Raw genomic sequence first — 25324 nt, 5'->3', positions numbered from 1 at the left:
AGTGGTTAAGGAGGGGTTGGGGTAGGCCTGGTGAGGGGGGCACGGAAACCTGGGGGGGGGGGGGGGGGAGATGTATTGTGGCAACGCATTGGGAAGGCAAAGGGAGTTGGTCCGGGGTGGGAGCCGGGCGGCGGAAAGGAGGACCACACTTCACGCGAACATTATGCGCAATTCTTAGTCGTAATCCAACCTCACATTTACCACTAACTAGACACAATCCTACATTAGAACTTCACCTATTGATGTACAACATCAATGAAAGTCAGCCACACAAACCATTTCAATGCACTTTCTTCAGGATCTCACTGATGTTCACGGCTCGAGGACAGATAATGGGCTCGCGTCACCTGGTACCCACGCTGATGCACGGTTACCATCCCTTTGCAGGGAACAGTAGGGAATGCAATACGTAAAGCTGTTTATTGATGTAAGCTTGAGAAAATATATAAAAAGTGGATGGGTTTTATTTGGAGAGTCTGCATGTGTAGCCAGCTGCCCAATAAATCAATGGTTTGAATAAGGATGCCATCATGTTGTCTAAGCACTAAATGCCTGCAACATTTAATAATTTAATTTACATATTCATAGAGTAAATAAACCAGTCTGTGATATTTGCCGTATTTTAGTGCAAACATTTTCACCAAGGTACAAAGATTTTCGGTTTGTTGACATACGAAATAAATATAGTATGCACAGCATCACATCATACACGTGTGTATATTTCGTCAACATTTGAAGTTTCACACCTCCAGGGAACACTAATATCAATAAACTACTCAGCAGGATAGTTTCTTAAGCAATTACTCATGTGCATTACCGTTAATGCCAATGCTTAGGAACAGAACTGTTAAAATGGCATTAATCATCAGCACAGGCACTTTTAAAGCGAGTTTGAAATATCATTGGCACAGTTACTGAAGCTGTAATGGTGAGCACTTAAAGAAGATGGTTCCTGTGGTAGACTGTTTATGCTATACATTGGTCAAACTATGAGCTCAGGCCTAATTGCTTAATCCTAGCAATACACAGCAACCTTTGCCCAACATTGCATATGATACATTTTACTCAAATCATATGCACGCAGACCTTTGTCTAAACAACAGAACAGGCATTTTTTTAATGCGCCCTGCACATTGTTTAGAAAGAATGTTAAACAGTAGCTAATGCTTCCTTCCATCCCTATATGAGATAAATTATTTCCTTCACTGCCGACTAGGAAGCCAGATCAGCAAGTGTTTATTTCATTGAGACTCTCCCCTCTGAAGAGTGATTAAAGCAAACAACAGAGGTCCAAGATGTTTATACAGATATCCCAAGACGGTGAGACACGCTTGTCACAAATGCAAAAAATAACTCCGCCTGGTGAGTTGTGTAACTTCATACCTTCGGTATGCTCTGTCTGGACTTTACATTCTTGCCTTTGCTGGTAAGACAAAGCACACACAACTCCGGTTGTTAACATTTCGTAAAAGTTGTACAAACATATCCAATCGGCTGCGATTGCACGGCAGGAAGATCGATCACACTCTGCGTCGAAATGAATTATAATCCTTTGCAGAAACGGACACAGATTGAAATGGCTTAAATAACAGGCATCATGTGATGACAGCGCAGTGTGTAAAGCTGTTCAATGAGATGTTACGGTGTCACACTTCTAAATACAATGAGAGAAAGTTTTTATGTTGGTAATTGTTAGTTTATAAAGAAATTAAAAAGAGGAATAGGTTCTTGGAAAACAATACCCCTGAATATATTTTCGTGAATTTATAACATGTGGTTTAAAAAATATAAATTAACCCTGTAGAGGGCAGATATTATGCCATCTCATTCATACGCTTCGAAGTTTCCATAATGTGGCATGTCCATTATTTTTTATACTGCGTCGTTCTAATACATTTGTACCGAAAGATTAAAAGACGCTCAGCCCAAGGAGCAAACATGTCCAGTCCGAGAGATTGATCTTGCCAACAAGAGGCAGTGTTGAAGGTTGCCAGGTTAAAGCATCGTGCCACAAATATTCTGAGTTAACAATCCAGGAACTTGTCCTAATTAAATTAGGTTCTCAATTGTAGAAAGTCGTATTTTATGGTCTCAGCATAGTCACCACCAATGGTTGCCCAGAAAAAGCAGAATAAAATGTGGTGTTGTATTTGATTTTACTACATTTTTTCCTGCTCTGTGAATAACCATTTCATTTCACTGTCACGAGACAATGGCATTGTAAAGAATATGTGCGCCCTGCTGCGTAAAGCGTATAAAGGGCACTTGAAGGATTGTAAGGGAGAAGTCCTGTAAAGGATCTCTTCTGTCGCCCATTCCCTGACACGTGGCACGCTGATCTGTGAGATCTTCAAAACAAATCTTTCATCTCGCCAAATGTCACCAAATGCACAATTGAAATAAGTTAGTCAAAAACACAAAAAATAAATAAAATGAGCGGCAGTGCTTAGAGTGTTAAATGGTAATCAGCCATGCGATGTGGAACAGAAGAACACAACATCTGGTTAGAGAGCAGCATCATCAGAGTGAAGGAGAAACATGCAGCTTATACTTCCCCAAAGTCTGTGAGGCTCGCCCTTGATGCAGTAATTTACCATTTAGTGTTAAACACCTGCACATTAAACTAATATTGTTTTACTAAACATTACCTACCCACTTGAAATATAGCTCAAATATCACTTGCAAAGGAACTGTTAAATTTGTTCAAAGCCACTTCATGGATGCAGGCCCAATGGTTTGTGTGAAATGTGATGGACCAGAGTGTTAAGTACATTGGGAATGGGAATCTCAGTGGCTAAAGCTAACACTGTAGTGATGCCCATATGATATGACAAACATGGTCAAGATCCTGATTTGAAAACTAGGGAGCAACCCAAGTTAAAAATGAAACCTTAATGTGTGACAAGGTTTAAGTTATCTGCATGGCCTCACAGTGCATATAAGTTATTTGATAAAAAATATAAGAATCTAAGCTAAATGAAGGCATGCACAGCTAGAACACGTGAACATTGAGCACATTAGAGATCAGAGTGCAGTTTAACGACTGTGATGAGAAACAGCATAGAATGACAATACATGGACGCAACATCACTTTCAGGTAGTTTCACAATGTCATGTACACCTCAAACATTATAGTGGGGTCCAAAATGCATCTCATAATAAATGCGAGAGTACAAATGACGTGAGGTAAACATATTAAAAGCCAGTGGTTATTCTAGGTCACTGCACACACGACTCTTACCACAGAACAGTGCAGGGTGCCATCATATGGTGACATCATCATGAAAGAGCCACCAATATTTTCTGTCATTTCCAAATAACTCCCTTAACATATTAATGGCTAACGACTTTCGGATGGCAGAAAATTAAGTACATTTACAAATGTGTGACTATGCTATCGAGTATACCATACTTAGACCATGTACTGTTATACATGTACGATCACCACCGCATAATAGCACACCACCAATTCAAATTTGAGTGGAAACAGGGAGTGAGATTCGTCACATCTCAGATCTGTGACAGGGCAGTGAGACCGCTCTTTCAAATGAAACCATCACCATTTTCGTTGCATTTTATATGTTTATATATGTAAAAAAATCTGCATGCAGTATGCCATTGGGGATGTCGTTATCTCGCCTTGTGTGCTATTCAGCAGTGGTAGTTGATGTATAAGCATACATACACATGTGCAAAGTGATATCTCATTCAGGTGAACGCCAATGTAATGCAAATGAATGCAATTTAGATACAAAATGCATCAACGTAAGGACCTTAATGACATCATAATTAGCTGATGCGTTATTAAAGAAATATGTAAAATATTACGCCATTCTGAAAGAATTGGAAGTTCTCTTAGAAATTGTTGTGCCTATCAGGTGTGGCTCAAATGAGGGCAAATGTAAGAGCCGCTGTAAATATATAGTGAGAGTGAAGCATGCACTGAAACGACAGGGTAATAATCATCGCTTTAGCAATGACGTGATGGCATTGCCCTTAGAAGGATGTCTGGGCAGGCCCGGTCACTTCCAGATCTTTCCGTGATATTAGACTGTGGCTCAGCCGTAGTGAGGTCTTAAACTTAATTCTGCGTTAAGATACCTAAATCACAATTGAAGGGTATCCAACGAAATGAAAAAAGGAAAAATAATTAACTTGTATAATTTGCTGTGATTCGCGACAAATATAAGTGAAAGTCAAATCAGTATGCGAATTCAGCACATGCTTGCAGCCACCACTGCGATCAGGGGTGCTCAATATTCAAAATGCTCCTCAATTATATTGTGAATGTTGGTTTCCTATTGATGAAATAACACTGTGCACATGTACATACACACAAGTGAAATTGAGGCAGAGGACTTTCTCCAACACCCACTCACGTGAGGATTCCAGAAACCCTCTCCAATAGTTTGCTGTGCGCAGGGAAGGCAAAGAACTCGGCGTCTTCGGAGTCAGCCCGCCAAGAAGCGCAGCCTCTAAGCCCAGCCCCAGGCCTCCCCACACCACCATCACCAGCAGCACCATTAGTCTCGCTAAAAGCACAGCCATGCGAGCCGCATCAGGGGGTTGATAACAGTCATCCACAGAAGAGACACTCCACCAGAAAGCATGGCACGGCTCGACTGCACTAAAAGACCTGCAAAATTCCCAGAATTTAAAAAAAAACGGATTTGAAAATGCCCTTCAAATTATTAGCCTTACATTTTTCAGCAGGAAGAATAGCGCCCATAAAGAAGCAAACAAAAATACGACGTGCTGTGTTAGTTATTAATTACCAGGCATGCAAAGATGCATTAATTCGGTCATGAAAGTATTTTTTTTTATGCTCAATACATGCATTGAATCGTGTAGCGAAGAACCAATTCGTTTTATTTGTACATATTGTATGCAATTGATTCATGTAAGGCCTCCAGCTACTAGAGGCTCCGTATTCACCGTAATGACAAAAAGTTTATTCTGTGCACAATCCGTGGGCCTGCAGGATTATCAAGGCTTCTGTGGACAGTTGCACTGATACAAGAACCCTTAATTCAAATCACAACCTGAAAAGACAATTTATCGAATCCCAAGGGGTCCACCTTATTATATGCCGATCAATTTCACAGGTAGCAAGTCGCCTTGGCCTTAACCCGGCTACAACATTGAAAAAGAGGTAATGTTCCATGTTGCTCAATGGGTAAAATTTCATTTCCAGGTTACAGAAAGGATATTGACCGACGTAATTAATGACTATTAAAGGAATAAATTAGCTGTGTTTCAGAAGATACCCTTTGCAATTTTCCACGATGGCGTATTATATATATATTTTAGTGAATATACAGTTGTTTTATAAATGGGAAGCAACGGGAGAAGATGGAGGAATGTAAGAATTCAGACAAGTGATGTCGGCAGCCTCAGTTGTTAAGAACGGTGTAGAGGTTTAATAAAATAAAACAGAGAAGTCAGGGCATGAGCTTGAAACAAGTGACCCAGTCATTCATTGGTACTTGAAGAACAGTAGAGTAACTCACAACATGGCTGAGCAAGTTAAAGGCAATAATACGAGGAGGGCATTATGCTGAACAGCACAATCAATGCCACATATGCTGTCAATGCAAATTAATAAACGAGTAACTATGGATACATCCCATGAGGTATATTTTGTTCAAATTCTCTCAAATATATATTTAGAAAATTAATGTGCAGTACACATATTACTTGCAACAAGACCTCCATTCAGGATTGTGAAGACGGGTGGTCAGGAATGTTAACTCACATCATCACTGACATTTATAATTACTGTGTATCCATTTCATACTAAAATAAGCAATACATGGTGTACCTTTAACTGAGGTCTTATCATGAAACAGAATAACCTACATCGCGCTAAACGAAAAGCACCAACAGTAGAGAAATTAATTAAAATCACGGCAAAACATGTCCTGCCAGACATGAATTGTAATGTGGGGATTTTGTAAAAATGATGCATGTTTTCTGAGCATGGTGGTACACAACACGTCTCATAGAGAAACGTGGAGGTGGGATGGGGTGGAATGGACGTATGGATTATGTGAAAATGAAGAGGCCAAGAATGAGACATCAAGCAGCAGGGAAATAAAGTGCATGCGGGGGGGGGGGGGGGGCAGTAAAGGTTTACGTTCCTATAAGTGCGGAGTTTAAGTGTTAGCCCAGGGGTCGGCAACCAAAATAACAAGAGCCCATTTATCTCGAATTCGAAAAAAATACATAAGCTCAATATATCAAGAGATGCAATGCGTGTGAATACAAGACTGGCCCTTAATAAATAACAGTCAAGGAGCGGTCCCTTAAAGAGCCTCATGCGGTTAGGGAGCCGCAGGTTGCCGGCGACCCCTGTGTTAGCCCTTCACAAGAGCGAGTCTTCTCCACTCAGTTTGCTTCACACGTGGACAAGGATACTCGGAAGACATCACAAGTACAAAAAGATCCTTGAGACTCAGCGAGTTCCTTGAGGGTAAATAAGAAAATATTGCACGATGTGCTTCATACATTTTCCAGGTATTGATAATAGTTATGGGCAATATGGCAAGGTGGTTTGAAATAATATCGTGACCTGACGCCGATTAAATGTACAGCTGCAGAGGCATGTGAAAGCTACGAGGAAAATACTAGGGTGGGGGGGGGTTATGCCGACATTTTAATATACATCTATAATCCAACCACTGGAATATCTTTCATTGATTACTTCCATTAAGTTTGGTAAGTAATTGTTGTACAATACATTGCCAGAATCATTTCTGTTTCTGTGTAATATGATGGCATTTTAAATGACACTGTCCATGTTGAAACAACATACCGTTTGATATCGAATCGATTTTTACAACCCTTACATGACTATTTATTATCTTACCATGGCAATCCACGTATTTTGGTTCATTAAACAGTATAGTTCAAACATGGGCATGCAAAAACTTAAATCGTTGACAAATTCATTCATTTCAAGACAAATGAAGCCAGTTTATTTTACTAATATATGCTGCAGTTGTGAATTGCTGTCGAGCCTGCATTTTCTACTTGCTGAATAAGCTCCCATGTGCAAACCATGGTTGTCTGTCGGTTTGTTATTTCAGGTGTCAATTCCCGATTTCCCAGCATTCCCAAGAAAAGTCCACACCAACTCTGACCTCCACGAATATTCATCGCGAGAGTTTACATGAGTTGGGGGAATGCTGCCATTAAGTAGGAGCTTCCTTCCAGGCCAAGCAACGCATACGCCTTAGAAGGGCAAATACTGTAAGGGGCCATCCATTTAGTATGTACGCAGAAATCTGTCAAAACTTGACCCCTCCCCCCTTCCCTGTACGCATGCGTACTTTTTACCCCCCTACCAGTGTACGTACACTTGACGCCCCCCCCCCACCCCCCTGAATCCTATAGAACGGCCGATATTTAATCCACACAGAACCGATCAAGGATTAATAATAACACATTCCTGCGGAGGGAGCTGGTAGGAACGTCGGGTTGCTCGGTCAATGGCCAGGGTCAACGGCGGCAGCACCACGTGGTGTAGTCCGCAAATATGCCTGACTGTGAGGGCGGGCACAAGCCGGCGTGAGTAGGTTAAACGTTGAGTTTTATAAGGGCACCACGGGGTGACCAGCCCCACCCCACCCAGCCCCACCCCACCCAGCCCCACCCTCCCCACCCCACCCAGCCCCACCCCACCCAGCCCCACCCCACCCAGCCCCACCGCTCCCACCCCCCACCCAGCCCCACCCTCCCCACCCAGCCCATCCCTCCCCACCCAGCCCCTCCCCACCCTCCCCTCCCCACCCAGCCCCTCCCCACCTAGCCCCTCCCTACCCTCCCCTCTCCACCCAGCCCCACCCCTCCCATTTTTTATATCCGAATGTCCGGATACACGTGGACAGACATCCACAGACATACACAATTAATCCCCTGCCTCCTGTGAGAATTAATCCCAGTTGGGCTTCCAGTCCACTACGTTTCCTACCAGTACAAATGGGCGCTAGGTGGCGATGTTTTTATATATCCAGGTGTCCGGATACACGTGGACAGACATCCACAGACATACATAATTAATCCCCTGCCTCCTGTGAATAAATCCCGGTTGGGCTTCCAGTCCACTACGTCTCCTACCAGTATTAAAGTGTTTAAGCAAACAGATAGTTCCACCGCCAGACTATGTAACTAATTTGAAGGTCAACGTAGACAAATTATTATCGAGGCTTCACCCCCCCCTCCCACCCTGTTTCCTATGCGTACGTACTAAGTGGATGGCTCCTAAGTGCACTCACATTGTGCGATGGTCGGTCAAATTTTCGTCACATCCTTGTGTGACGCAACAAAGTCAAGCCAATGAGTGAAATTGTTTCAGTGCGCAAATGGGCACACAGGGCACTACTTCATTCCTGTTAGAAGCCATCGCCAATGGTGAAGATTCCACATTCCTCGCACAGGAGCTGGTTTCTGTACAGGACAGCCATTGTTGATTTCCTACAAAAATGGGAGTAATTTTATTGACCCCCCGGAGGGGATAGGTCAACCCCCAAACAAGATATGAACTCGAGACCTACTGATTGTAAGTTTAGCACTTTATTTATGGGATTTATTCGTCAAGTGTCTGATCTCACAACCTTGAAATTCACCAATGGAAAGTTCCTCATCTGCTATAAAGTGAACATTTAAATGTGCAATTTTGAACGAAAAATCGTAATTTTTCCTGCTGAAAAAAGACAACGAAACAGTAACAAACTTAACACTTACATTACCACTTATTATTGTCTTCAAAAAGTATTGTTCCGGTAGCGAAGCTTTAAGTCAAACATGCACAGGTGAACAAGTACAGGGGACTGCACTTACTGTGTCTTCTGCATTGCCTCTTGACACTGATCCACACTATTGAAGAAACTGAAAAACAGACAGAACTCAATTGGGAAACAGTGCCTGTTGAATATCAACTCCTCCATGCAAATTACACCTCGACAAAATTTGTTGCTGGAAAATTACGTGAATACGTATGCACCGTTCTATACACAGTTGTGAAGTGCACACACCTAACTTTTAAGTTGAAGTATTTTACTTCAGAAATCTTAAAACCATGACTCACTTGGAAATTCATTTTGAAATGCCTCATGAACACATATATAAACAAGTTTATTTGTTCTTTGTCAATGCACTGCTATGATATACATTAAAAGTAATTTTAATGTATATCATCATTTTAACACGTAGGCTTTCGCGACCAATATTATTCATAATAAAGGTTTTTGGGTTAGATCGCGTTTATTTATAAATGTGTCGCAACCCTCCACCTGTACTCAAACTGTAAATGTGGATTAACTCTTCAACACACCGGTGGGCTGAAGTGGTGAATTATTTGTCTTTTGTCAACGTGACACTTTTCTTTGCTGATTGGCCGTGTCGGGTGGTGGAGGGTTGCGACACATTTATAAATAAACGCGATCTAACCCAAAAACCTTTATTATGAATATATCATCATTATCATCATCACCAGCCACGTTCTATCCACTGCTGGATGACGAAATTTCCACGTTTCCACCACTCCCCATGGTCACACAATGCCACAACAGATTTCACTGCCGCACACGAGCTCCATCTCCCAAGTGGTTTGTGCTGCTGGGTGTGATCTCTCTCCTGGGTGTGATCTCTCTCCTGGCTGCAACTCTGTCACCGGTCTCGTCCATTGGCCATCAATGCTTCCAAAATAACGCATTCTGCCTGCCTGCCTCTTTAATCATTAAATGTAAGTACATTAATGTTGTAAATTCACGGGATACGCCGAACAGGCCATTTAGATGACTCAACCCCCAATTAAAATTGGATCTAATTTACAAATTATACAACTTATACTGCATGAAAAGCACAGTACAGTATGCTATTTACAGCATTGCCATTTTGAAGCATTCCATTGTTATATTAGATGTTTATCCCCGAGTGTAGATATGTTATACAAAATCAAACCATTACATTTAAATAATAAAATACATAAATGCAAAAGGATCATTTTTCAAAGCCGATTTGCACGGTTAGCAAGGTACGATTCGAAAGAAGTTCAACACACGGTAATACATACATATAATGCTACTGACAAATTTTAAAAATAGCGAATAGCTGGGAAACTGGCTAAACAGGACTATCCGTGTAACAAACCAAACTAATTTAAATGTAACAGAACATGAACACGTGAATAAAAAAGGTAACAGTTCTATGTACAACTGTCTGGACTGTTGGAGCAGGTGGTGTTGACAATAATCACAAGAAGAGAATCTTTCACACATGACAGTACTGTGTGTACAGAAAACACTGCTAGTACAGCGAGGCTGTGTGCTTTGGTGGAGAGACGATGCAAGTTACCCATCCCTACTGGATATCTCTGGAAAAGAGCTGCATAGCTCATTGGATTCCTCTGGGATAAATAAAGATTCTGATTCTGAATTGCCGAAGCATTGAAACACAGAAATGCCAAGATGATGGGTTTGAGCCATGGGTGTCTATGCTGGATAAACCAGGACTAATTGTGATATTCGTAGCCTGGTCTATTAATAGACACCCTATATTTTCACAAACTATTTATTCTGCAACTGTGTTGGCTGGACATAGGTATGGCACAACCCTCCCAGTCACACCGGTGTACACAGCTGACTAATCAACAGGTATCAAAAGGATGTTTTGCTATATCATCTGGTGGATTCCTCAATGCAATGAATGTCATGTGATGCTTTGTAAAATGTCCTCATCCTCAGTGCTCATGTCATGGGGCAGCCCTGAGTCATTGGTGGAAATGTCATCGTTCTATGGTGAAAGTCAGTGTCTCCACAGGAAGAACTGCTGGATGTAAGGGTATCCTGTATTGGAAAACACCTTTGCTCTGTGTCTGGACACCAAGGGCAGAATTGGGGGAAAAATATATTATCAGAGTTGTCTCTTTTGTTTGCATTTTGACTGCTTGTGTTGTGGTTACTGCAAACATGATGCCTTGAATAAAGGTGTCAGTTTTTGTGCCAGTTAAAAGGGTAAAACCTATTTCGATATCTTGTTACTGGCAAAGGAGGTCTCATAATGTAAATGCTCACCCCGAGCCCTCAATACTCTGATAGTGCGCTGTTTTTTGAGTTGTACGCCTTTTGGCGTCTTCTGGTCCAACACCAGTGGAGACTAGGCTCTAAGAAAAGCCGTCTCGGGTGTGGACCAATCAAATTCAAGGACAGTGCATATTATTATCAGAGTTGTCTCTTTTGTTTGCATTTTGACTGCTTGTGTTGTGGTTATTGCAAACATGATGCCTTGAATAAAGGTGTCAGTTTTTGTGCCAGTTAAAAGGGTAAAAACCTATTTCTAAAAACCGAAAGCTCACTGCATCTCTGAAAGATTTCTGTGGCATCGCTTACCGGTGAGGTTTGTCCCCGGAGCTCCCTCTACGAATGTCTGCGAGGAGGATGCGTGAGTTTCGTTTCATACCTATGTCAAGGAAAACGTGACAAGAGTGAGAATTAACAAACAAAAAAGCATTCGACTGCAGAGCTCTTACCCCAGGCCACAGGGTTCAACTGTGATGGCAGCTTAAGCAGGAAACTGTAAAAAAACTTTTTATTTACATAAACACATTTTATGGATAGTTAAAGACAAAAAAATATATATTTTGTTATAAGTGGTAAACGAAGTGACACAAAAAAATAGTACGCTGCAATTGTCTTTGGGGAGTTATTGTTTAGTTTTTTTCAATTGCATTCAAATTTGAGTGCACAATGCATATTATAAATTGGCAGACGTACTCAAGGAAGGTTTGCTCTTTAATCCAAACACATGTATGATTGCATTTAACAAAAACGACAAATGTTACTGAACACAGGCTTCTCACTCATGGATTTTCAAGCTGTAAATGTGCGCATCATTCACATTTTAGTAGGCACTGGTTCTTCACTCCTCAAGGCAAGGGAGTCGTATGAGAGGCGTAAACATGAGCTGATTAGTAGAGAAGAGCGGCCAATAGAGTGGCATGCAGATGAAAACGGGGCGAAGGTAAAGCATGGGAACATCCACTAAACGATGAACATGGAATTAGAGCAGTGCGGGGGAGGAGGTTAGCCAAACACCTACTGTTCATCCAGTTGGCCAGCAACAAGGGTTTCTCCCCCTCCTAATTGCAGTCCACACTTTATAACAACGGTGAAAGGAATACCAAAACTCTAGTGGCCGCTTATGTTCAAACAGCATTTGGACAATTTAATCAAGGTTACGTATCAAGGTCACGATGACAAACTTTCCAACACAATAACGAGGTGTTGGAATTCTGATACCATTCTCATTTGAATTCAACCCTTTGTATTATCTTGGTTTATAGGTAAGAATGAAAATACACAAAAAATATATTTTAAATTAAGTTCCCCTGACATGTAAACTGAGGCTAACTTTGCAGCAGATAATTAGGGCGCTTTGTTTTAATGTATACGTCAGGCCAAAAGTAACACATATACACACTGTACACGTGGTCATTACATTGTAATAGATCTAATACACAGACGATAGTGACTGAGATGGACTGATGCAAATTATAATGGTTTTATAGAAGGGCTAGAAAGCTACAATTAGTACAAATATGATCTAGCTTAATTCAATTCTTATATCAAGACCATTTTAAAAAGCTAGATTTTTTTAAATTTGGGTCTGCAGAAATAACGCCTGAGAGGTTGGTTGGATTTATACACAGGGCACAGTCAGCCCAAAGCACTACATTCGTCCAAGTGTCATGAATAATACTTATATATGGGGCCATCGTGTTCGTGAAACAGGCTATTAATTCGTGTCCTATATACGGTACACACACTCTACTGGACTATATATATATGTTACTGCTACTTGAGTGACCTTGCACAGTAACAGGCAAAGTACAACATATATATGCAGGCCCTCCTGTTCATATTCATTGTTAGCTAATGCTATATACGTACATGCCATGGTAACGTAGTAACTATTTTACTAAACTATGTTTTATTTTACCAAGTAAGGCCCACTGAGCTATATCGCTCTTTTTCAGAAGCGAAATGGCCACAATTGAGAGCTCAACGAAGTGGTTTATGACGTGGAAATGTACAGCTAGCACAATACTCGAAGCGCATGTTTCTAAATGTGGAGGGAAAAACCGGAGCACCCGGAGGAAAATCCACACACCCATGGAGAGAACATGCAAACTTCAGATATGCAGGCGTTAGGGTCGGAATCAAACCCATGACCGTCCAGCATAGCAGGTAGTTAACATCTTGCCACCATGGCAAGATGTATGCAGTCCCATCAATTTCTGGGATAATTTATGTCCAATTATATTTATTTTTCTGTATTTGTATTTCTATTTTAATTGTTAAGAGCACTTTGACAACGTTGGCAAAAGTAAATGTATACTTAAACATATAAACCATTAATCTACACACACAGCCATACAATAAAGCACAAATATGAATAATACCCATACACAAGTGTGACTGTTTTTTTAAAATAAGTTATTCTGAATCATTTATTGAAGCTTAACACAAGCTTTCTCATTAAGTAAGAGGTAATGATTGGCTGCATAGCAGCTGAGCTCATTATGTTATATCGGAGGGTCTATTTATTAAGTCACAATTGTTAAGAAGTGTGAACATGGATTTACTGGGAATCCAGGTGCGGCAATAACCTCAAAACATTGGACAGGAAAATTATAGCGCGTAGCACGATTGTTAGTTTGAAAACGATCAGTGCCTTACCTGTGTAAATTAGCACATGTATGTTAATGCACTTAGAGATGCTGCAGACCTGTAGAGTTGTAATCACTTTTTTTTTGCAATGGCAACCTTTACTGCTTACTCTCTGCAGAGCTGTAGGATGCACCAGCATTGCAGAGTAAGCCGCTGTCTTTTGGAAAGCCTAATGCTCAGAATCGTAACTGATTAATTTCTTTGGCGTGATTCCTACAATATGGATGTTTTTCAATATGGAGTATGATGTTGTACAGCTACCATAGAACCTGCATAAAGGCTTCTTAACAATTAAGAATGCAATGGGAGATGGAATATGGAGCCGTGATAAATAAATAAAAAAGGTCAAAGAATGAATGATTTATATTGTATGAAGTATATATTGTTTATGCATATACTGTTTGCAACAAGGTGAACACTTTAATTTCTTGCCATGCGTAAAGGGGGGTTATTGTGCATAAGGCTCTTGGTGAACAATGCAGAAACCAAACAGGAACCATCATCGCTAAGCTGCAGTTCTCCTGTTTGCAGAAGAGGGGAAGACGCCTTACTGTCAGTGTCCTCCTTGAACCTCTGCAGCATTTCTAAGCTCCGCTGGTGCACAGGGTGGTGGAGCAAGCTAAATCTAGCCAGAGTGCTCTGTGCACGCGGAGACACACCACCAGTACCACCTTTAGCGACACGGGAGACAGACGGGGAGGGAGAGAAGTGGACGAGAAATCAGAGACAGACAGAGAGATATTAGAGAAGCACACACAAAAGGGCCCCCCACCGCCCCCCTCCCCGCCACGCCCACAGCTGAGCGCTGTTATACCCTCTGAGGACTCGATCCTTCCGAATCTCCATTGCGCATTCTTTCCAAATTTTGAGTTTACAACAGAAGGAAACGTGTAAAAAAAAGCGTATCCGTTTAAGTTATTCAAGAAGACAGCTGTTAAACTGAAATTTAAAAGCGTTTTGAATGTTGTACATATTTTTTTCCGTACAGATAAAATGAGGTTTCAAAAGAGTATGCATTCTTTACATAATAGTTTAAAACCCCATATTTAAAGTAAGGAATAAATGTACGAATTACGTTTTATTTTAGCTATATTTATCATAAACGATTTAAATGTAGTATTATTAATTAAATATTTTTAAAATATAGATTTTTTTTTTCATTGCCTCAGTGGGTATATAATAGTCCAGTGTGATACCAGAGATTCCATTATCCACCAAGAGAAGCCACGAAACCCACAGAACAAGTTTGACAGGATTTTAAGAATTTGTATTGTTCATGTCTTCCAACCAGCGTCATTGTGACGATACAAAAAAAAATCTGATTGTTTATGTTACTACGTGAACAGGTTAAGATTCAAATGCTCATACGTACAATGCAGGCAACCCTTTCACAAGATGTCAACGCAAGCAACCAATTCAGCGCTCACCCCAACTTCCTCGAATAACATTTCCAATTTCGATTTAAAACTTTCGTGACTGCAGGGATTCATCTTCTTGGTTCTTTCGGTAAAGTCACGTAGAAGGGAAATAATAAAAATAAAACAGAATAAAATTCTCACGACGTTTCGGCCACAACACAAGTAGCCTTCTTCAGGTGAAGAAACAGGACTGTCCAGAAAACAGCGCTTGAGTGCTGTCCTGTTTCTTCACCTGAAGAAGGCTACTTGTGTTGTGGCCGAAACGTCGTGAGAATTTTATTTTATTGTTTTATTTTTATTATTTTATTTCCATTCTACGTGACTTTACCGAAAGAACCAAGAAGATAAACATTTCCAATGTATAATTTTAAAACATGTTGAATAAATCCTACGCCGATAGCTATTAGCTACAGGTTAGCTTCCAGCAAAGAGTATAATTCTATCGGGTGGAGTAGTACCGCCATGGATTTCATGGAATGTAATAAATATTTATATAACATTCCAATAAAGCTATAACATTGGCTGTAGCTGTGACCAAAATTGAGCTTTTATTATTTGGTATTCCTGCAATTTCATTCCATGGTATTACTATTATCCAGAGGCATGGGTTATCGAATCAATGGATTCGGGAATTAGTCCAATTTAACTGCTGCAGGAAAGTCAAATGTTCATAACTTCTGGAATGCTGGGGCTTTCTGGTGAGCCCAAGAGGAGCGAGTTATCAAAACATCCTTGACATTTTTCACAGTAAGGCAGGCAGTATCACTTGACAAACACTGCGAGGGTAATATAACCAACCACAACCCAGTTGCACCCGAAGAAACACAAACAATACATTTCTACAGTGTTCTTATATATACTACAGCGTGAAAACACAAAAATATACCATTTTAGCTAGCCTACCCAGTTGTTACACATTCAATTGGCGAGCACATATTAAACTGGCAATGGCACAGAGGTGCTTAGAATTGCACTCAGCCACCGAGGTCTTCCCTGTGAAGATACTGAAAGACCTCGACAGGTATTAATCTTGCAATGAAACGACCGATTATAAGACCTGTTCAGATTCAGACCCAGAGTGCCACTGATGTAAGTGACCACAAATCACACAGTCATGAAAGCAACTATCACTACTGCTTGTTAATATTAGTCACTAACACATAGCTAAAATTTGGGTGAATAAAATAAGCACCACTTTGTGGGAAGTCAAACAGTGGCTGTCCTCATGAGAGAGCGGTCACCTCCATGCGAACGAGGCATCTTCACCATGAGCCCAGGAATGCTACGGGAATGAGCACTGCTTAACTTAGCACTGCTACACTTTCCACGTTTAACTTTTGTATTAGCATCGAAAGAAATCGGGCTGAATTAACAAAGAGCACAAACAACAAAAACATTGTTTAAAAAAAAATACCCAACCACTCTTGGCACATTGTATTCTTTGACTAACAGCATAGAATACACGTGAATTCTCAAAATCAATCCCATGCAGCAATGCCTGCACGTGTCATCCATGATACCCAGTCAGCTGGTGGGAGCAAAATTAAAAGAGACAGTTAACAGAGCCTGTGTACTAAGTCCGCGCTACTGTAACTACACAGATGAGAACACGTCAAAAAAATAAGGGATACCATCAGAGTTTAGCACATATAAACCTACATGACATATCCATATGTTAAACATCGTAGACATTACAGGGTGCTTAAAGATGTTTTAACGCTTCTGAGACTTTGCAACAATACCACGAGAAATGTGCTGCCGCCTCCGGGCTCTGGAGACCGCCTGGAGACGTTTCCAGGCCACGTGTTGACAATGACGGCGAACAAGTGGAGACTCTGTGACTTTTTGAAGCTATTAACATTACATTTGTTATGCTACAGTCTATTATCCGTTCTGTTCCCGTTAAAAAACAAAAGTCCCATGTAAGTGTTACAAAATGTTTAAGCACCCAGTATTTACTTTCAGTTTAACATGCATGACATTCATGGCAGACCTCATACGTTTTAGTCCATGGACCAGCGCATAAATTGATGCCACCTACGGTAGTGAGCAAAACGTTAAGTTGTACGAATGTATTCATATGTCTAATAAGAGTGAATTACTTGATAACCTACTCGTTTCAAATGGTCATCACAAAATTCACTGTCATTAACCACGTAAGAAATTGGATCCACTAAAATCATGCCACCTCCGATGGTACCGGCAAGTGAATTATCTGGTCTCATGGTCTAAATATGCTGTATATTGAATACTTGCATATCTTAATATTAACATGATTCTAAATCATTCACCTCCAAAGTAGGGATTTTTAAGGTGCTTAATGAAGGTCTACCTTTTAACTTTTAATTTATTTATACTCTATTTTACATGTGACCATTTGTACGCTAGTTAAAATAATCAATTTCAAGATAAAAGCAAACAAAACAAAAGAAATCTAATTCTAATCCAATTCCCACAGTAACATGCCTTGTTCCCGGGGAAAATTAGCGTGAAATCATGCTTGAACTCGGAGCAAAATGTGAGCGTAGCAGCAATGATGCCAGCAACTGATAGCATTTCCTGTACAGCTTATCTGCGAAAAAGCTCAACGTAAAGGCTCATTACGTAGATTAATTACTTAGCAACACCACGACAGATTACATGCTGAATTTATGCTGGGCCCTGCAGTTACTTGGGTGCTGCTGCAAAGCCTCAAGTGTGCAGGGAATGTGTGCGACTATTGCGGTAGACCGACGAGGCTTTTGGCCGTGTTTTATTAGAAATGCATTTTATTCTCGGGCATCTGTTTAGAAAATAAATAAATAAATAAACTCATGATGTGTGACGTTAAGACATCTTGACGTTGCCGATTTTAATGTTCAAATTACTTGAAAAAAAAAAAACCTCCTTTCTCATCAATAACAAAGGATGATACACCGATGCAGCTGGTTCAGGCAAGCTATAAATAATTACATTTCCAGCTGACTGTTTATACAAAATAGTTGTGCTCAAAAAAAGTACATATAAACTATTTAAAAAGCAACAAACACCAAGGAGGAATTCACATGAATTCCACCGCCAAAATAAGCAGAAAATATCAGTGAATGTGTTGTTTTTCCACCAACGCATTCATTAGTCCCGATATCTTCAATAAACAAAACTCTAAGCACCCTTGTGTGCTCGCCCAATGCATAACTAGCGTAGAAGGTAAAGACAACAACAAAACATTATTTTCAGGGCATTAAATGTGAATTTATGCATTTGAAATGCCAAGCGAAAATCTTTTACCAACGCCGAGCCCCTTGACCGCACACGGGTCGGGGTGCCCTTACCTGGCTTGAGGCTCTCCGTGGCGTTCTTGCCTAGGGCACGCAAGGCCCAGGCAGCTCGGAAGAAGGCGCGCAGCACTGCCCAGCGGAACACGGCCACGGGGTCGATGCTGATGAGGCTGCGCACGAACGCACTTTCGCTGCTCCGCAGCAAAGCCACGATGTCCGGCCGCATGTGGTCCGTGTTCTTCTCGCGGAAGTCCTGCGGAAATAACGTGATGCATGTATGCATGTTGAATGAACTTCTTTCGCACCACGTGTGTAGCCAACCATGCTAATAATCGGAGGTGCGGGGGAAGGAACAACAAACAAAACACAAGCAATGGTTAGTACACTGGACTTGCAATCCAGAGATTGCCGATATGCGTGCGTAACAGTTGAAACAATAGACAAGTTTCTTCCATCTCGCTACCTCAGTCCAAACAGCAGCTTATGCATGGGTACAACACTACGGTCGATCAGCAGGTCACGTGTCGTGGGGATAAATGTCTGGCCATCGTGGAAGAGTAGGCCAAAATATCCACGAGAGGAGCTCTCGAGAACTTGTTCTCGTGGGGGCCCTTCCACCAGCAGTAGCGTAAGGAAGCAATTGTGGGGCTGCATGCCTTATTATGAGTTATAATTTGTATTTTTTTTTACAAATTTAATTGAAATTGTGCTAGACTTGATAGGCAGACAAATCTGGAAGCAATATATTAGTTCACACCTGATATTCTTCAATGTCGTTCGTACGAAACAAGCAGATCGTACTTTCTTTGGCACTACATTTGATTGAACGATTGGCTGTGTGCTTATATATATAATCCTCAAAAATACACAAATATAACACAAAAAGCAGGATTGGGACTCTACAAAATACACAAACAATACAAACTTTATACACGTAACAATATATAAGGCATAAAGAATAAATTCCATTTCAGAACCCATCATCCATCATTGGCTCTCTGTGATAACCTTGATCCTTTCAGATGGCGAAACATAGCCATCGCCACGAAAACACTTTCTGCCTTAGTCATGGAGAGTTTATACCTGGAGGGAACTGTCTACCTGCTGACCTGACTTGACGTCCTTTATGAACCTGAAGGTCGTTCAATGGTTCTACCTAAGCTTTGCAATTTTTTTAATCCTGCATCTCCTCCTTACCCACACAGTATAGTATGAAAAATATGCCCTTTACCAATTCTGTCCGAGTTTTAAAATATCATTCATGTTCAAGTAAATTTTGCAGCAGAAAGAAAATCTGAGGTGATAAGAGGCCATTGTAAATTATCTGCATGTGTAATCAAGAATCCCCTTGATGACCTTCTAACTCAACCGACTGCCAATTTAGTTTTATTGTGAGAAAGTCAAATTCCACAAAAATAGTACACATGTGATTAACGCTGGCAAATCCCTGGCTACATGAGACGTCTCTTGGCGCCAAATAAAAATCAACCAATCTGGCCCCCAAATTCCATCTTCAACATTTTGTAAAATGGGCAGACTGTTCTCTGTACAACAACGCAGCTCCTGATAACGTGTATCCTATCTTCATACGCAGGTCTGCTTTTCAAGGTGACAAAAAAAACCTCTGGTCATATCTAACCCTCTTCACCCAGGCACGAGTCATGTTGTCCACAGACTTCTAGTTCATCTTCATTTAATTGACCTTGGCTCTGATCGTTTAGCTTTCTCACTAAATGGTGAACCATTCTTTAATATGAAAAATACTGTATGGAGGGTCATTGGAGACATTTTTTAATACTTTAATTTGACACAGGCTATAATATTCAGCTGAGCTTGCAATTAAAAAAGCCCACGTTATATAGAAGTCAATCAATATTTTGAGAAAGGTTCCAAGAATATCCGGTACTCTTGAATTGCCACGATCAATGCTGCCGAGTGCCCTTATACTGTCTACAAAGTCACACACGAATCACATGACTCATTTTAAAGCTGTGCATTTATATTTGTGAGAAGTTCAACAGAGAGGCCCATATAGTGATTCTATGAGACTAAGTAAATATAAAGTGATCACCCACCAATCATTTACAAATATATTGAAAATATGTCTAAATATATACTTAATGTTTCCTAACAGGACAGTAAAATACTACCGGCTTAATAACCTACACTAAAGAAGGACTTGCACACAAACAACAATGATACATTTTTAACAATAAACAAATACGTAGAAAATTTGCTATAAAGGCATTCAAATATTGATCATTCTGGGTTCCCCTTCCTGAAAGCACACAATGGACTCAATCATTAAATCACCATAACCGTCCAATATATCCCTGTCAGTGCAGTGGCTCCAATATCTAAAATTGGCAAATAATTGCACGTCAGAAATAATATCCTATTCTGTTGTGGAATGTTCAGTGCGTGGATGCCTCCTGGAGTTCTCGTCCCGTTTCAGCAGTGGGTGTTAACCCGTCCTACAACGGACACAATCACGGACACCGGTGCAATGCGAATGCTGACCTTGATGCAGTACTTGACGCGGCCAGCATAATGCTTGATGATGAAGGCGGGCTCCATCACGGCGGTGCTCTCATAGTACTTGTTGCCATCGTGTTGCCTGCGGAACTTAGCCAGCAGCGTCTCGTTCGTGGCCTGGGGAAAGCTGAACGTACAGGGTGCTCGATCGGTACGAGGAGTTGGTCCAAACGACAACTTGCGCATCTTTTCCTCTGTGCAACTGAGCCGCACTTGGAGGCATGTCGCGCTAAACTATTTTAAAAAAACAGGTTTTTTTATTTGACCAGGTAAGGCTCACTGAGCTGTATAGCTCTTTTTCAGAAGCGACCTGCCCACATATGAGAGCTCTACAAAGTGGCTTATCATGTGGAAATGTATAGCAGCCACATACTCTAAATGCATGTTTCTTAATCTGGAGGGAAAAACTGGAGGACCCAGAGGAAATTGCACACAACCATGGGGAGAACATGCAAACCCCAAAAATATACAGGCATCAGGGTCTGGATGGAACCCATGACCCCCTGTATACCAGGCAAAGCAGTTCACATCTCGCCACCATGGCACCATGGGGTTGTTATTCCACCGCTGAAGAGGAGCCGTGCTGCCGACGGCACAAGCAATGAATGAGTCTAATTGCGTGTAAATGAGGCGGTGACGCAATGTTGTTCATTGTCCTCGCAGTATGCTGACTGCACATGCAATGAACGCGTCATTAGAGCCACCACTGGCCCGGTTTGGCCTGAGCCATATTCAGCTGTCTTGCAAGACTACCACGTCACGCAATGAAATGTTGTTAAGTTATAATCTCGGTTGGATGTCAACTCAGCCCAGCAACCATTTACAGCCCACAATCCCCACCTTTGTGGGAATTCAATAGACTGGTTTCTGCCATGGTGCATCCAGGATATTGGGTAAATTGTGGTTGAACAAATACAATACGGCAGCAGTGCAAGCATTAAAATGAGGATGACGATGATGCATTTTCGCTTGCGGCGTGGATGAATAATTTTAAGGTAAAAATGTAAAATATTCTTAATGATTCCAAATTCTCAAATTGTACCATCACTGTAGATGTAAGTGTGCAGTTCTTTGCAACTGGCTTTTTTGCCCAAGGATGGGTGTATATTGCAGTAAATCTGAAATATTCAATAGAAAAATTGTTCAGCTCATGATTATTAATGAGGGGGGGGGGTTTCCCCATGTGGAGTGATGTCACCCGCCAATGGTTATTGTGGAGGGGTGCGGCATGTGGAGTGACGTCACCCGCTCATGATTATTAATGAGGGGAGGGGTGCGGCATGTGGAGTGCGCGACCTTCTTGTGCGTCCGTGTAAATTTCCACGCGGGCATGAATATTAATGAGGGGGGGGGGCTCTTTTGCAGTGACGTCACGAACGAGTGTCGCACTGTGCTGCATGGATTTCTAGATTTGAAGCTTTCGTGGCCGCAAGGATTCATACTCTTTGGTTTTATTCGGTAAAGTCACGTAGGTAAAATAAAATAAAACAATTAAATCACAACGTATCGGAGGCAACACAAGTGTCCTTCTTCAGGTGGAACAGACACAGCGGAACATCAGTGTCAAGTGGACAGCTCAGAGACCGGGTCTATATACAGGTCAAGGGGGGGGGGGGGGAGGAGTCAGACCGGGATGTAGGTGGGGGGGGGGGGCTGAGCCAAGCCGCCCCTTGTCACACCGCAGGGGGCTCGGAGGAGCGGAGGTGCCTCATGTGCGACAACGGGTAAAACCCCTTTGCTATGCTGCCGGGGGATGGAGGAAAGGGATGGCTCGCTGCAAGGGTGCAAGTACAGCTTCATTTTTTTAGAAAGCATTAGAAATGGCTGTATAATTATAAGGTAGCTAAAATTTGACATGTAACCACTGAGAGATGGAAATGGCTGTACAATTAAAAGGCAGCTAACGTTTGACTTGATTTAGAACATCTTTCCAGTGGTTGCTCAATTTGAAACCATCCTCTCGGTTGAAGTTGTGTCTGTGTTTGTAAATCTGGATGGCCTCGTGGACAAATCTCTGATAATAAACGGTAGGTTTGCAGAGTACCTTGGTATCGGAGAAAACCATATCATGATCACCCACAGTGTTGTAACAGTGATCAGCCACGGTAGAAGAATTTATGGATTTATTTTTTACCGTTACTATCTGTAAAGAAACGTCATATTTGAAGCGACTTTGCGTCATCAATTATTTAATTCAGCTCGACCATCCTCTGCGTTAGTGTAAAAATCCACCCACTCAAGAATATTAATGAGGGGGGTGGGCCTCATGTGGAGTGACATCACGCTGGGGGATCATGTCGAGTGACGTCACGCTGGGGGATCATGTCGGGTGACGTCACGCGGGGGGGCTGATGTTGAGTGACGTCACGTGGGGGGGTGGGCCTCATGTGGAGTGACGTCACGCGCGGGGAACACATTCTTGGCTCATTAAAGTAGTATATCCCCTGCTGGATAATGGTCTCCTCAAGTCGTACAGGTAATGGGGGTTATGTGGCCATACTTCACCACGCTGGTCAATGCAGGTTGGTGCAGGCAGGTAGCACAACCATGAGGCAATAGAAGTAAAGTATAACAATGGCTTTAGCTGCACTGCCCCCTGCTGCCCTACCTGTAAACTCACAGCCTCCAACGCCTGTTTTGTACGATAGTCTTCCCCTCCCCCCCATCCAAGTGCTATCCGGCCTCAAGCCTTGCTCAGCTCTCTACATCTGACGACATGGGGAGCATTACAGGTAATTTAGTGATAGGCGCGCAATCAATGTAAGAATCGATGTGTTCTCCTTGTGTACGAAGTGGACTGATTGAATAGATGCAGAACTAAAGTGAGTCCAGGATACGACCTGCATTAGTGATCAAGCAGTAAATAGCTGCAATGCAAAGTTGATGTTCATATATACAGTACACCACGAGAATGAAAGCATTACTAGTCCCGCATTATTATCGATCCTATGTCTCCAACGTCTAATCATATTAACCACGCTTTGGGAAAACTCAATAACGTGGCTCATCTGGCCTCATGAACAAATGAATGTTTGATAGATAAAAGTTCATAACTGCACAAAGACGGACATGTAAAAAATATATTAGGTCCTTCTGGAAGAGTTTATCAATGAGTAAAGGCACCTTTAATGAGGATAAGTTGCCATTCTAAAGCAAGCAGACAGCAACAATGATTTCCTTAAAGCCATATCGTGTTTGAATGTAGAGTGATTGAAATGTCACAGTTATTACAAATGTAACTGCAGGATCAGAGGATAATACAGGCCACAATGTAATCAATGTAATATCCAGTACAATACATTTTAGCTCTGGTATATTATAGGGCATAGGTGGATAACCCTGCTGCCTTACAATGCAAGCTTAAAAGGCAAGCATTTTTTAAGTGCACTTTCAAACACACATTAGTAGAAAACTAAAACATTAACCCATTAGGAGATTCAGGACATCAATAATGTATAGCCTAAATACAGCCTAAACAATCCACAGTTGAGATATGGTGGCTTGTTAATTGCTTCTGCCTTATAGTTAATTCTTCAGGAAATGCCAAAAAGCCACTTTCGGAAACACAATTAGTACTTAAACGAATTATACCGCACCGCTGGGTTTGTGATGCTCTTGGGGTATTATAGAGCATGGCTGGGTGTGTGATACTAGTGGGTTATTATAGAGCATGGCTGTGTGTGTGATGGTAGTGGGGTATTATAGAACATGGCTGGGTGTGTGATGGTAGTGGGGTATTATAGAACATGGCTGGGTGTGTGATGGTAGTGGGGTATTATAGAGCATGGCTAGGTGTGTGATGGTAGTGGGGTATTATAGAGCATGGCTGGGTGTGTGATGGTAGTGGGGTATTATAGAACATGGCTGGGTGTGTGATGGTAGTGGGTTATTATAGAACATGGCTGGGTGTGTGATGCTCGTGGGGTATTATAGAACATGGCTGGGTGTGTGTGATGTTAGTGGGGTATTATAGAGCATGGCTGGGTGTGTGATGGTAGTGGGTTATTATAGAACATGGCTGGGTGTGTGATGCTAGTAGGGTATTATAGAGCATGGCTGGGTGTGTGATGGTAGTGGGGTATTATAGAGCATGGCTGGGTGTGTGATGCTAGTGGGTTATTATAGAACATGGCTGGGTGTGTGATGGTAGTGGGGTATTATAAAACATGGCTAGGTGTGTGATGGTAGTGGGGTATTATAGAGCATGGCTGCGTGTGTGATGCTAGTGGGGTATTATAAAACATGGCTGGGTGTGTGATGGTAGTGGGGTATGAAAGAGCATGGCTGGGTGTGTGATGGTAGTGGGGTATTATAGAGCATGGCTGGGTGTGTGATGGTAGTGGGGTATTATAGAGCATGGCTGCGTGTGTGATGCTAGTGGCGT

At 41.6% G+C, this 25324-nt stretch overlaps 1 protein-coding gene across 11 annotated transcripts in view; it reads right to left on the bottom strand.

The window, feature by feature from the left end:
* Positions 1 to 25324, bottom strand: part of MYO9A (myosin IXA) — a 208414-nt gene that overhangs the window by 52320 nt on the left and 130770 nt on the right. For 7 of the 11 annotated variants that reach the window (XM_032966355.2, XM_032966347.2, XM_032966409.2 and 4 more), the window contains 7 exons: positions 20926 to 21067; positions 18460 to 18658; positions 14282 to 14401; positions 11391 to 11460; positions 8842 to 8889; positions 4380 to 4532; positions 1384 to 1423 (listed from right to left, as the gene is read on the bottom strand). In XM_032966355.2, coding sequence (XP_032822246.2) covers positions 1384 to 1423; positions 4380 to 4532; positions 8842 to 8889; positions 11391 to 11460; positions 14282 to 14401; positions 18460 to 18658; positions 20926 to 21067 — 772 coding nt within the window. The remainder of the gene's footprint in view (positions 1 to 1383; positions 1424 to 4379; positions 4533 to 8841; positions 8890 to 11390; positions 11461 to 14281; positions 14402 to 18459; positions 18659 to 20925; positions 21068 to 25324) is intronic. The other 4 variants (XM_032966493.2, XM_032966770.2, XM_032966677.2 and 1 more) reach the window with 4 other exon arrangements.

Source organism: Petromyzon marinus, chromosome 1 (assembly GCF_048934315.1).
Source record: "Petromyzon marinus isolate PM22_M1 ecotype Great Lakes invasive population chromosome 1, UKy_Petmar_22M1.pri1.0, whole genome shotgun sequence".
NCBI lineage: Eukaryota > Metazoa > Chordata > Hyperoartia > Petromyzontiformes > Petromyzontidae > Petromyzon > Petromyzon marinus.
Note: the sequence above shows the minus strand (reverse complement) of the source record. Positions and strands in the feature narration are given on the sequence as shown.